This window comes from Zeugodacus cucurbitae, chromosome 4 (assembly GCF_028554725.1).
Source record: "Zeugodacus cucurbitae isolate PBARC_wt_2022May chromosome 4, idZeuCucr1.2, whole genome shotgun sequence".
NCBI classification, from domain to species: Eukaryota; Metazoa; Arthropoda; class Insecta; order Diptera; family Tephritidae; genus Zeugodacus; species Zeugodacus cucurbitae.
Window position 1 is genome coordinate 37,978,505 of NC_071669.1, and position 15,340 is coordinate 37,993,844.

The 15,340-nt window shown below is 38.5% G+C and overlaps 2 protein-coding genes across 4 annotated transcripts in view; one reads left to right on the plus strand and one right to left on the minus strand.

Moving 5' to 3' along the window:
- LOC105211593 (axotactin) overlaps nt 1-15,340 on the minus strand; it is a 336,600-nt gene that overhangs the window by 288,739 nt on the left and 32,521 nt on the right. The window lies entirely within an intron of this gene.
- The window catches only part of Myom_0 (Myosin-M heavy chain), a 188,910-nt gene that overhangs the window by 129,061 nt on the left and 44,509 nt on the right, over nt 1-15,340 (plus strand). For all 3 annotated transcript variants that reach the window (XM_054230126.1, XM_054230127.1, XM_011190729.3), the window contains exons 3-4: nt 11,349-11,444; nt 11,828-14,972. In XM_054230126.1, coding sequence (XP_054086101.1) covers nt 11,837-14,972 — 3,136 coding nt within the window. In that variant the 5' untranslated portion in view covers nt 11,349-11,444; nt 11,828-11,836. The remainder of the gene's footprint in view (nt 1-11,348; nt 11,445-11,827; nt 14,973-15,340) is intronic.

The window sequence follows — 15,340 nt, forward strand, 5'->3', positions numbered from 1 at the left end:
GTTGTACCTTCATGACATTATAAATAACAAAAGCCGAACCTAAGCATTTTACCTCAGCTACTATTGAGTGAACGGCAGACATATTCCTTAGTTGCACTCTAAACCTATATGGTATATATGTATATAAGATGTTGGCTTAATTTATTTTTTTCGTTAAATTAACTATTAATTTCAGGCAATAAAAAAGAAAAAAAATAGTTTTGTTTGATGTGATTTATTTGACATTATCTGACACTTCGTAGCATAACATGAATATATGCTCAGGGGAAGCCTATATCATATATAGTTATTATATATGTTCTTTTGTATAAGGAAGAGCTAATAGTAACGGCAGTCGATTATGTAAATTGCATATACAAGTGCTTTCCGGCAATAAATCCTTTAACAACTACACCGCTTGAGCCCAGAATTATATGCAGCGGCAATAAAATGAGACACATTTATATTCACACACCGAAGATTTATCTAGAGAGCAGCAAATTACATTAAGCTGAAGTACTCGCTTGCAATAAGCTGGAGCAATTAAGCTACCGCTGGCACTGTTGTCACCAAGCTACCCCGGCTGAACTATCTCTCATGCGCCATTGTCAATAGTGTTGACAGTTCTCCTTTTTGTAAAGCATCGCGCTCTCAACCATGCTTCCTGCCGCATTTGTTGCGGCAAACTTAAATGACATACTAGCAATATCAAAAACATGTTGCCAAACATCAACAATAAAATTACCCGAAGTAGTACAGAATACAGTGGATAAGATTTAAAAATCTTAGTAAGTTTATATTTGTATTAAAATGATCTTGATACCATAGGATAACGTATAATTTTGCTTTCATAAACCAATTACAGAAACTCTGGAGAAATAGTTGGAAAAATTCTGGAATTGTAATTATACCCTCTCAGCATGTTGCACAAATTATAGAAGTTTTGTTCACATAACTGAACGAATTAGTTATAGGGATATAAATATTAACCAGAGTGATCACGATGACGAGACTAGTTGGAAACCGAATGCAATTTGAGTAAAAATTGTCATATCTTTATAAAATTTGGTACAAGTGTACCTTTCATCATAAGAAGGTTGATATGGTAAATGGGCGAAATCGAAACATTTGCACGTCCACAAAACCTATAAAGAGCTATAACTAAGCCATAAATAATACTATGAAAGCAAAATTTGTTACAGAGGATCACACTAGGCAGGGACATATTTGGAATTGAATTGATTTTTTTTTGGGAAATGGTCCCGCTCCAGTATTGAGCTATATTAATGATGAAGGAAATAGGATTTTAACCGCCCCTACCCCCCATACAAAGGTTATGTTTAAACCATCGAAAAACGTCAGAAAATGGAAAAGAAAGTGGTGTTGCTAACTTTTGGATCAAAAACCATACCTCAGGAACTACTCGACGGCTACTTCCCATGTAACACAATTATGAAGATGCATTTCGTTCACCTTGCAATATATAAATCGAGAACCAGTGAAGATATCGGAACAAAATTTTGCAAAAATAAATTTTCAAGGCCCAAGATATCGAACATGAGGACTTGAATGCTTCGGTTGATTTTTTCTCGAAAGTTGGGAATCTTTTTCTTCTAATAACGAGTCTCTGTGCCAAAAATGGGTGAAATTTGATAATAACTTCCACTCTCTCATATCCCTAATAATAGGACTTACAATCTTAGAAAAATTAAGCGAGTCTATAGTCTGGGATATAGTGAACCTTGGTGGTGAAAATGAGTAAAATGGGTTCAGGAATTACACCACCACACACATACTACAAATAATGCTTTTCGTTATTCTAACAGACATTACACCAAATATATGGGTCAAATTGTGTGTTATCTTAAATTTCGGTTACGCATTTCCTTACTTTATCGGATTCTGTTTGGAAAACTATTTGAAAAACACTTTCTGAATTTGTATAAATCGCAGCACACTGTGCTCCTTCGTCTGTGACGCTGCGATGATGCAACCACTTTTCCAAACTAATTAAAGACATATTTTTTGCCTATACATATACACATAGGACTACATACGCAAATACGCTGCGATGATTGCAAGTGAAACTTTGCTGCAATTATGTGCCGTGCGAGAACGCTTGCATAAGTATGAGCTGCTATAAAACACAACAACAACAAGCGTGGTAACTGCTGCAACTCAAAAGAAGGAGCAATGGAAAAGGAAGAAATGCAAAAGAAGCAAATAAATAAGATGACATGCAAACAAGCCCTGCCACATGCATGGAGACGCACACACACTTACCAGCTAAGCGCATACACATGCTAATGAATGCACACACACACAAACACAGCGATATTATTGCGGTTGCGGCACACCGCGATGGTGGCAACAGCGACAGGGAACTGCTACTAACCGCATGCAACATGCTGCCGCTGCCAGTTCGTCCTATTTTACGTAAGTTGCCACAGCGCATAAAATGAATGGGCACAAGGAGTGAGCTGATGGCAATTCTTATTCGCAAATTCATTCTTACTTGTACGTACACACGTACATATGTATGTATGTATGTATGTATGTATAGAGTGAAATATGTGTGAGACGCATTGGCGCTGCAGGCTGTGCTAACGAGCGCAACGGCGACATCTTTAGGAACAACAGCAACAACAAAGTTGCCATCTTCTTTCCTGCCATTGAATGCGTTATTCTTAGCAACACAACAGTCATTAGTGACATGGCAGCGGTGTGTGTGCAATAACAACAATAACAACAACAACAGCAATAACTTCGAAGACAATGCATATTTTTGCCCTGCATGCAGCAACGGACAACGGAAGAGTAAATTTGATTGCAACTAAAACTATAAACACAATGAAATCAGCAACAATTAGAGCTTTGTCTCTTCGCTATGCCACATCTAAATGCGGAAAACAAGTGTATTTATTTATAGAAATTGTTGATCTTGTAGAAACTTTATCAACCAAATTGTAGCAACAGCAATGAAGGTGGTGTCTACATGCTATATTAGCATAAGCAACAACAGAAATCTGGAATTTAACCCATTAGCGCTGACCAGGATGAAATTTGTTTAAGCAAAGTTTTTTAATTATTCGCCATACTTCAGTCATCCAATTCTTTCTCTGTTGTTTAAAAGAGAACGTAGCGCTCGCAAATTGCTGAAAGGTTTTATGGTAAACTTTTTCAGTTATGAAATTAAATCGGTGGGTTTATACTGCCTCTTTTCAAGGGAACTCTTTGCCCTCAGTTCTAACTGGCCATTGTCTCTTCTGGATTCACGCGGGCAAACTAAAAATTTGACCGGATGCCAGTTGCAGAAGTAGCGTGGAAGAGGATGAGGTAGAATCTTGCTATCATTTCCTTTTGGAAGGCCTCGCCTTCGCGAGATCTAATCAAATTTTTGGGCATCCTCTCGAAATAGCGGACATAGATGTGAAAAATCTCGGCAGATTTGTGATAGGTTCTAGGCGCTTTGTCGATACTTAATTTTAAGTGAGGGAATTTTATGGCATCACACAGGACTGTCCTTAATATATAAGTGTGTTTCCTTTTTAAGGGAGCAGATTTCGTACCTAACCTAACCTACTGCCTTTTTATGAAAAATAACGCGACCATTTGGTAAGTTAAATAAGGCATTATGAGGAAATACCAGAAACATACAACGTGAGGCAATTCGTGTGTTCATTGTCTAAAAAGTAGAAATGGTCACTAAACTCCAAATCTCAACAAAATACACGTATATAAGACTTTCCTCCCTCGATTTGAATCTCAGGACTCTGACAGAATGCAAATTACAACTGAGTTTTCAATATTTTAAACCAGGTCAACTCAAACAACTTCTCATTAAGTATACAGAAATTTTGTGTGTAGAGTGTAAGAATCCCTGAGGAGCGTCTAGTGTCGCAAACAACTTTAGTAAAAGTTGAAATCAGAAAGCAGCTGCAAGTTCTTCTCGACATAAACATACATCCATATAAATGTATGGGATTGTAAGTGGCCATTCGCAGTGCAATTTGCGGCATAGACGGCAACGCTGTTAGCTTACTTGGTCATTTGTGAGAGCTTGACAAAGTTTCCGTGCAACACCAATACTCCAGAATAAACGTAAATTTACAATGACAAATTGTATTTAGCTCAATTGCGCAAAAGGTGGCAAGTAGCAAATAGCAAGCGGTTGCCAGTGAAAAGCAAGTGGCCAGTGGCAGCAAATACCAAAGCATAACATAATGCTGCGAGGAGCTGTGCATGACACGACTACTAACGAAAAACACTTTTCCGCTGTGCATCATTCATTTGTAGTTGTATATGTGCTACTTTCCGTTCACAGAGCGCACACAGACGAATCTAAAAGTGTGGTAGATTACTGTTATTGTATTTACCACAACCAAAATTCAGCGCACACTTTTGCTTGAAACGATGCTGGAAAACGAATTTTGCACAAATAATGCAACCTACAGAATGACGCAGAGAAACGTTTCAGTGCAGAGGGGCTATTAGTTGAATCATTTGATCGGGTAAAGGGTTTAGGTTCATAAGGCTACCTCAATAGTATTTTCTTTATGGTCTTCTTAAAACTTTCTTGTTTTGGTGATTTGAAAATACTCCATAGACGCATTTTATTTATCAAGCAATCGAATAATTCTAATTCTTCACGAGTATAAATTATTTCTAGAATGCCACCAATCCCTAACATGCTCTTTAGTTTTGCAAAAATTCTTCTATTGTCTTCCAGTAAATGGAAGGAAATTTCCGAACAGCTAATGGTTTTCATTATAACCTTTTTCATGGCTGAACTGCAGCAGCCGCCTAACCGCAGTCTAATGCAAGCTTCAATTTAGAATATAAGATCATCATACACGACAAAATCGATCGTTTTATCAGTACAGTATACTCTCGAAAAGTAAATCGATTGGTATTTTGGGTAATTTACTTTTTCGAATAATTTACTTTTCCAAATATATACATAAATTATCTGTTTTTATAATATTAAATGCATTTTTAAACTTAAAAAATTCATTAATTTATTTGCTTCAATAAAACATATGGATTTACATGAAAAACATATTTACATTTACATACATACATATGTATTTACTATGAAGAGAAAAAATCTTGAATATTCTTTGTTTTTTTTTTCTTTGCAATATATTTTCTGACCATTTTTGTACGACAATTCAAAAAGTCTGACTCCTGATTTACATCGTTTTCATTTTTAAACCAGTGGATCAAGTAGGAGAGTTTATTTACTAAAAAGACGCGATAAACAAGAGAGTAAGTGTTTTTGCAACATCGTAAAAAACGCTGCTTGCTTCGTTTCGAATTTTTTATCACACTCTCTGAAAAGTAAATTAAAAAAATTACTTTTTCGAGGTGCATGTGTAATCTTAAAGGTGATTAACTTTTCCGCGATTATTTACTTTCTGTGAATTTACTTTTCGAGACTATACTGTATTTGATCAGTTTTTTTCTTCATTATTTCTTTATTTCTTGGAGCTGCTCTGTTAAAGCCTAGCAATAAGTATTGAAACTTAAACCTATTTAAAATTAAAGAAGCTCAAGAATATGGTTGTGTTGTTTCGGTAGAACGTTGCTCTCTAGTAGACTGATCTCTTCTTTTTAATCGCGTTTGATTGCAGGAATGTGCCAAGGCATTAGCCAAGGGTTTTGGATGTTCACGAAGTTTAGAAACATATTTCATTTTGCTGTCCTCTATCTCAATTTTTACTATAGAGATATCAAGATCTGTGTGGATATTCCCATTACTTACTGTTTTTCGAAATTAATCTTCATGCCATATTCCATCAAATTTCAACATTGGACTGGGTGATAAAAGGTTATAAGTACAAAGTTGTTAATTGTGTGTATACCAATTAAAAATGTGAGCGAATCCAACTTCCCCTAATTTTAATAGTGCATAACATTTTTCGGTTGGCTTATAATACGGATGTTCTAAAAGGTAAACTTCGGATCTTCAAAAGAACAATAATCTTATCTGATGCATGAAAGATTTTGAAAGAAAACACTGAACACAATTCTAACCAGTCAGATGTAATAAGCCAGTTTTATTGAATTATTTAAAAAAGTTATAGACGTGACCTTTTTTTTGATAACTCAGAGTCATCATAACTATTGCTTCGAGGACTACTAGTTCCCAAATTATGTGCACGGAACAAGTAGTGAAACATTATCATTAAGAAAACGTAAAAATGAGTACTGGTTTCACAGTTGCAATAGTTCATCTACGCTTCGCTTCTCGCCGCTGCACGCCCTCCAAAGTGTGAGCCACTTTGATAACAACACCGCAAATTGTTGATAAATTTCGCCAGTTCATGTGCAACGCGGGCATTAAGTTGCGCTGAAAGTGTGGCACAACAGCAACAATAAAAGCATCATAACAAATATGTAAGCTGAGGCTGTCGCTGCTGCAGTTGCTGGAACTGGACCTGGACTTTCAATTTATTACACTTTTTCTACGAATTTCATTATACCTACGTTGCGCTCACTCTGCCCCTCCACCATGCACAGAATTCGACAGTATTCAATACAAACGAAAAGTTTTTTATTCCTCGTCTTCGCTTCGCCCTTCTATTTACAGACTTCCTTGTACGCTTACATGACGGCGCAAACTTGGTAAGCAACTGCCGGAGCACACGTAGCTACATAGTTTTGGCCCAGATCGAGAGCAATGTTGTTAACTCGGTTGTGTAAGTTCCGTTATGTTTTTCTGCTCTTACAACACATCTTTAAGTAGTGCTATATGTATGTGTGTTTGAATTTTTCTATTCAGCGACACCCACATCAAAGTAGATAGTGCCATTGCTGTTGTTCTTACCAAGTTTGCTGCCACAATAAAGTTGCTCGAATGACCGCTGGCAACAAGTATTTTTCCTACTTTTCATTCTGTTTATTTTTGTTTGATGAATGGCGCATCGGGTTCACTCTACATGCCCATAACCCGTCTTGGGAAAGGTGTCTGTGCGCTTGGTTGATGTATGCTGCAGTTGTTGTTGGCTGTGTCTACAATGCAATATCATATTGTTGGTCACGCTTTGTCCATTGTATGCGCCCTGTATGCTCTAGCGGGTGACCACTTTGGTTGCCGCCTGTTTGTCAGCGCTCCAGTAGTCGCTGTAGTCGCCCACTTAAGACTCACTCTCTCGGAAGCTTATACGCGCTTGCAGCTGTGCGCCGGATATTAATCAAAATGCAGGATACGCAACTTTGCTTATTCGTTCGTCTTTATACTCCTCTTTATTCTATTTGCTTCATATAATTTATACCAATTTTTTCGCTCTTTGTCGGATGCCATTCTATCTCTTTTCGTTGTCATCTACGCTTAGGCAAAGCTCGCCGTGTTTTCGCTGTTTTTGTTGTTAGTTTGTTGCTTTTGTTGGCGCGGTAGTGTTGTTTACCGCGACCCCGCACCGTGTAATACAATTTCCCGGCACATTTTGAATCGCTGCAACATTTATTATATTCACTGTTGGTTGTTGTAGCACGCTACATTTATTTATTTTGTTGTTGTTTAACACATAGTCCTTTCTTCTTCTTAAACATCCAACATGCAACACTTCAAAACTTTGTTAAATGCTGTACGCCATTGTTGCAGTTGTTGCTGCTTGGTTTAGTATTTCTCTTATTGTTAATATCACCGTTACACCTACATACACTATTTTTCTCATTTCTCTTCGTTTCACTCACTGCATTGTTGAATATATTTTCGAGTTTACACCACAACACTTCAGCAATACAATTTCATGTTGCTGCATGCCATTTCGCTCCTCCACTTAATACAATTTCTGCAAGGCACAAAAAACACGAACTCACCAAAAGTGTTTGTTGCATTGCCAATTGTTGTTGTTGCAAACTCTTTTACATTGTTCCATTATACAACGCCTTGTAGGTGTATGGCAAGATTATTTTCCATATAAAATTCATTTAACAAAAAAGATTAAATTAGAACAATGAGCAATTTGAGCGAATAGTAGTATTTAACTCTTTTATTCTCTTCCTGAAATTTTCTCAGAAATACATCTTAATGTTATATAATAGATTGCAGACAAGGTCCTTTCCTTATTAGTCTGACTTGATAAATATGTATAGCAATATTCGAACTATTGACATTTCATATAGTCCTTTAGTGTACTATGATAATAATAAGATTACAACGTAGGCTTTTTCAAAACTAAAACTTTCTTACTAAACGTTATGTTTTTCCCACTTCTAGGGTTCATGTCTTAGACCACTATTTTATTTTGATCTCTGCTATCACAGAAGCACAGAAAGCATGTATATTTGGTGAAACCCCTCTACTGACCCTGAAGGAAGCTTAGCATTTTTAAGTCCACACAAATGATCTATTGATTCCCAGTATACTTTATTTTTGTCATTACCATGACCAATTTGTATTGAACCATATTTGTTTCCATTGTGTAAAAGGATACATTTCAAACTTTGCTTTGAGCTATCAATAAATAAGCGCCAAACATTTTGATTTAAATTTGAAGTAATCTTAGTTCCTTTTTCGATTAAATTCTTTTCCTCCAACTTAGAGACTAAAATTTCAGAAGCTACCTTTGAAATGTTGAGATCATTGCTGAGGTCGCTTAACTCATTTTGATCAAAACGGTGGGACATAGATGTCGTCCCCTAATTCTGGGCGCCTTACAAACTCTAAATCCAAGCCCATGTTTTTTATTTTATGCGTATATTTTAGCACTGGGTTACTGTTAGAAAAAACTTTGTGTTATTTTTAATCAAAGCTGTTGTAAATAAATTTATACATTGTTTAATGTTTTTAAAATTATTAATTGAATACTAGTCCAATATAAGAAATAAAAAATAGTAGGGTAGAAATAAAAGGTAAAAATAAAGGGTAGTAGCAAGCAGTTGCGAGCCGCACATTCGCGTAACCTTTAAGTATAACAAATATTGCTAAAATCAGCTCAAAAAACCTGGGTAACGTAAAGCGATAAAAGCGATAATTTCTTTATGTCGATGTCAGTTAAAAAATTGCGAAACATGGTGTAAAATTCATCATATCATTTGTAAATTAAACGATTCGAAATCAATGCACGTAGACTATACTTAAAAAAACATCATACCATCCCATTTATATAAATGTTACTCCTATACCACATCACAATAATGCTAAGTACCTAGGAATCACCCTCGATGCTAAGCTTCGCTGAAAAGAACATGTCAAGAAAAAAGGAGTGAGCTTGATTTAAAAGTTTGCTAAGTTTTACCATCTGTTCGGTAGGAGATCCACGCTTTCAATCGATGGAGCTCAACTATGTGGTTGCTTAACCCTTTCATGTCAGAATTAAAATGGGCGGAGCTAACATTTTTTTTAGGACAGATATATATTAGTCTTAACTCAAATATGTAGTGATAAAAATTTCAAAGTCCTATGTATCCTGGTTCATTAGTTACAGGATGTTGCTTATAGGCACAAATTAGATTATTATAAAAAAACTAAACACTTTTTTCGTGAAATTTTTTTTTTTAAATAACTCTCTTATCTTTACTTATTTATATAGTTCATTTTGTTTTAAAATAAAACAATTTTTTTTATGTTTTTGAGCACTTTTTGTATAAACACTTCAGTATAACTTTTTCGCGAAACCGATTTTGACAATTCCACTCTGCGGAGAAGGCCTACTGAATGAATACAAAAAATGTAACTGTAAGCTTGCACAACACATAAGTCTACATAATTGAAAAAACCGCTGGTCAAAAATATTTAAATAACGAGAGTTAGAAGCCAATAAGTACAATGTTGCCTATAGGCAACATTTGGCATGAAAGGGTTAAGTCAAAACCGTATTGCCTGCATTCAGCTCTTCCAAAATACTAAGAAGTATAGTTAATGCTCCTTGGTATATTAGATCTGCTGACCTTCACCGTGATCTTGGTGTGAATTCAGTTGAAAATGAATTTTTCTAACATTTAGCTTTTAATTATTATTTTTAACTTATTAGAATTGAATTGTTGTTAGTATGTAATCATTGTATACTAGGTACAATTGTAAAAAAAATGTGAGTTGGGAAATGTAATTGAAAACTGTATTTAGTAATTATTCTAGGCATTCATCGATGTAAAAGTACAAAAAATTATTTTATTAATTTGGATTTTACCGGTGTTGAAAAAGCCAAAAATAGAGCTTTTGTTCACAATGGGTCGAATTTGACCTTAGATGTAAACAATCTATAACAAGAAGAGACGCAAATATATGAGCACTAAATAGTTAGTACCTTTTTAGTTTCTGAAATAAATAATTGTCTTAAAATATTAAATTCCAAATTTTTTGAAGGAAAATTTATTTTAAATGCCTCAAATTTGATCCGAAGACCATATACTCGAGTGTTACGAGTTAAGAATATTTTCTCAATACACCGATCGCTCTTCTCGCTCATTAGATGTAGTGTCTGAACTACAGTTATGAAATGAAATGTTATATTATTGTTAAATGATATTTAATTGAAACCTTCATGATTAAATGCGAAAAAAATTAGATATTTGATTATTTCTGAGTAGTTCTGTGTCACAATTAATTTCGTGAAAGTGTGTTCGATTATAATATGGATCCACCGTATGCATGAATGTAACGGTGTTCTTTAAAACGACTAATACTGAGATATACAAGCATCATTTAATATTCAAAATTCAAAAATGGGGAAAGGAGAACCACAACCAGTCTTCGTTTCCACTTTACTCCATTTTACACTATACAATTATTTGAAGTTACAAAATATTTGAACATAGTATGTGACCTGTGTAAGAGTGTAAGACCTGTACATATGTACATGAGTACCATATATCATATCGCTCTATGAGCTATACAATTAATGAATGTGCTATGACGTACTTATGACTTCTACATATATAATCATTGTAAATTAAGAAACTGTGTTCTAACTTATGTAAAGGTACGTTTAGTCCCTTCTTTCAAGAAAAAATTATGTTAGTATTTACTATAAAAAGCCCATATTTAATATTCGTAACGTTGTTGACTCTTTCGATTACATTTTCATTAGCAATAAAATTAGCTTTGCACAGTGAGAAAAAATTCTTCCAGATTGCGGAAGTGAATACAGCTTCACAGCGTCTCATTCACTTCCGTATTTTACTAACCTTGGCTGAATTGCTGAGCAGCTTATTAAATGTGCGTGTGTGAAACACGAGGCAATGTAAAATTACAAGTACAACGCATTTTAATACGATCTTGCATTCATATTGACCAGGGACTACAATGTTGCAATTTATAATTCTGTAGACAGAGAAGAAGCTTTAATCACATTCCATTTTTTATTGCAAATTTAATCTCTTCTATGTTTTATTAATTTTTTTTTTGCTTATTTCATTTTCAGTTTACTGTTATTGATTGTGATTTACTTGAATGCAACAACTCAGTGAAAACTTGCAAGAGCTCTTCCAATTGAGATTATGTGCGCAAAAACAACAAGGTAAGCCATGGTAATCCACAGTTAAGCAATTGGCTGCCAAACCAGAAACTCTGCCGTTGCAACAGAGGTGGTAGAAGAAAATCCAGCACAGCCGCAGTTTACTCATATTGCCCTTGGGGCCGACCATTTACACAGCAGAGACGCTCTCTCCATACTTTTGCTGCAACATTACCACGTACCGAACCTTCGGCACGTACAAAATTGCAAACAAAGTACGAACCAACTGCCGTATGCCAAATAAATACGAGTTATTCTATAAATTAATGGCAGCCAATTGCTTGGCAATGCAAAAGCCTCTCACACCCCGCACCTTTAATAACGCAATCACCAAATCTTGATCTTTCACTTTTGTTTTGTTTTACTCTTTCTCTTGTCTCTTTCAGTATCCGCCGATGTATGACAAATCAAAGAAAACCTGGAGTCAACGGCTCAAGATTACGAAAACCACAGAGAGCAGCAACACTACAACAGCGACACCCACAAGCACCTTTACTGAGTCCAGTGCAACGGTGACAGGCCTACAACAATCAGAGCACATTGCCACTGCAATAACTAGACAGACAATAACAAAAACGAAAACAAAAATAACACAAGATTCAGCATATAATGCAAATCTCTTTGGTCGCCACCAAGTACACGTGCAGCAATATCAGACAGTGGCAGCAACAATGCATTTACCCACACTGCAACTAAGTGATTACCACATTGGCAATGGTGGTGGCGGCGGTGGTGTCAATGGCGGTTATGAGTATATACCAAGCTCCCTTTCGCGCTCTATGAAATACGCAGAGCCATGGATCTATGGCACCGTACGTGGCATACCCGCCCGCCCCTCATACCATCACTTTATGCCACAGGCATCATCGTCACCCGGCAATTACATGCAACCGATGGCGGTGGTCATCTGTTCGTGTCCCGAGTACTTGAACGGCACCAAACGCGATGTGAAGAAGGCGAGCGTATGTAAAAAGTGTAAAGGTTCACGCCTGCCCTTGACGCCTATTGGTGGCACTATGCGTCTCGCGACCGGCGGTATGTTGGCCACGACAAAAATGCGTAGTAGTGGGGCTGCCACAGTACGAGTGGTAAGCACTACGAAAAAAGCACGCCCCACCATACTTGACCCGCAAAAAGATCCGTATGATTTGATGCGGCGCACGCGTCTGCTGTCACCCGAACCGGGTAGCAGTAACGGCGGTGGGGGTGGACGCGATGCGGCAGGTAGCACACGAGATAAGGATAAACTGCGTGGCCGCGGCAAAAGTGCAAGTCCCGTACGTGGACGCAGCCGTAAATGTGGTCAGTTGCCAGGATCGTACCAAAAGCAGAATGTGTCCTGTGGGGGTATACGAGAGGAGTCCGATTGTTGGTTGGTAGAGGACACAGATACGCTTTTAAATGCCTCCGGCGCAATCAGTGGCGAGGTTAATGCCACGCGGCGTTCCATATTACGCTGCAATGTAAATCCATATGATCTGATCTCACACAACCAATCTTCCAGTAGTGGCACAACAACACCCACAACGCCAACACGCAGTAAAATATCCACCCCAACTACTGGCTCTGGCGCCAACTCCGCTTCGCAGAATGAGTTCATGCCACCAAATGACGACTTTAATGTGGCAGATGCCGCCCTCACCGAAGAGGCGCCACCATTTGCCTCCAACCTGGTAGTTGGCGGTTCACGCATGACTGCCGCCAGCAATAATCAAGTAGCGCAAACGTTACGAGCTTCGAAATCAAAGGCAGAAAACAAAACAACGGTATTGCGACGTGAGAGTCGCACAGCTGGCGCGCCAAATACGTGTGTAAACCTCAGCGAGGAAGATGGTAGCAGCTCATATGATGAAGAAATACGTGGCAAACGTAACTACCATAATGTTCAAGCAATTGCGGGGCAACGCATTAGCTTGGGTGGCAAATCTACAACCAAATCATTAATCAAACAAAGCGAGGATGGACACAGTTACGAGAACCTTATAGTCTCGGAAATGTCGAAAATGTCCACGAGCAAACAGCAGTCAAAACGGAGAATAGATGAAAAACAAGTGAAATCTCACGACACACCCACGACCCCCGCATCAGCACATCCAAGTCGACCGTCACGACTACGCAAATCTGAATCGAGTGAAAGCGCCGAAAGCGAAGCCGAACACAACCGATCTAAGAGTGAAGCTAGCAAATCGTCTGCTATCGCTCTAGATGGAGATCGTGTTTTGCTATTGACAGTCACACCAAACCAAAACATCAAATCGATACTGAAACGTCCAACATCCAGCACCTCGGAGAGCGGTGCCGAATCGCCAATAGCCAAGGATCAGCAACCAGTATTAACTGCTAGCACTTCTAGTATTGGCGCAAAGGCATCGACACCAAGTAATCAACGCCGCACAGCCGCAGTGACCCCCTCCCCCACAACCAAATCGCAATTTTACATTCCACTTCCACAAACACGAAAGAAAGTGCAGTTTCGAGAAGAAGAGCGCATCGTACATGCGCTAGAATGTGACATGATGAGCAATGACGAGGTCGCCACTGAGTTTGCTGGAATGCAGGAACTTTCAACCGACAAAGAAGATGGCAAAGAGTTGGACGATGTCAGCCAACAGACTCTCAAAGCCACATCCAATTACGAGTATTACAATCGAAAACGCGAACAACAGCGCTTACAACGTCTGGAAAATGTTTCCGAAATCGAAAGAACACATCCCAACGGACAAGCGGCGCAGTTGTCACTAACGCTGCCAACACAGGACGCCTTGCTAGCGGAATTGCAACAATATTCCGATTTTGTGACGCAAGTGATTGCTCAAGCAAGCAATAGCTACATTAACAGCAGCAACAAAAGCGCTGAAAATGCTGTACGCGATTATGATGGCTATAATTTTGATGAGACAGCCATTGGAATGCGTGCGGCAGCCTCCGGCAGTGCAACAAACTCAATGCATTATGAGGATTTAAGTCCCATAACTGGTGGCGAAGGCAGCGATGGCCCCACCACAGCTAGCAGTTGCACTAACAATAATAAAAACAGCACCAGCGGCAGCCAGCAACAAAGTAGCGACGCCGACGAGAGAACTGTGTCATTTGGTGGCACGAAAATGTTGCTTACTCAACAAAATGCCGGCAGGTCGGCGCATTCATCACCAGCAATAAAGGCAACAACGATAGCGGCGACATCATCGACATCATTACCGCCAACAACAAAAGCCACAAACGCTCAATCACTTGCCGCAGCAACAGTGGAGGCAGCTGCCGCCGTGTCACATGTCATTCGCAGTGACAAAAATGATGATTATGATGACGATGCTAACGCTGATGACGATGATGGCGATGATGGCCAACTGGACGCCATCAATAAAGGCAGCAACAACAGCGACAGCAGCGACGAGGATGTGTACGAGGATGCGAACGACGTGGCCAACATTGCCGACGATAAGCACTACACCGTGTTGGGCAGCAGCACAGTGGCTTTGACCACAGCGGCGGCATCCACTGGCGCTGATGATGTGCTAAAAGCGGAGCTCGGTGAGTTCATTTATTTTTATGTTCACCGCTTTGTTAGCTTTTAATTATGGATATAAAGTTTGCTGGCAGCAGCGCCTTCCTCCAGCACGCTAGGCCGGCTGACTTTGTTCTCGGCTGTAAACGTAATTTGGGAGCTTATGCAAAAGCAACAACAAAACAAACACGCCATGTGCGCAAATGTAGCACATGAATGGCATAAATGCGCCGTGTGGTGTGGCATGCCGCGAATTGAATATTGCGCACAGCAGCGGAAGTGACCAATATGTGCGATTTAGTAGCGGAGGAATGGCTTCTATGAGTTTGTTGCGGTTGTTGTTGTTCTTTATTTTGCTGAAGTTGACGGCATTCACGCAAAGCTTCCGATTTTT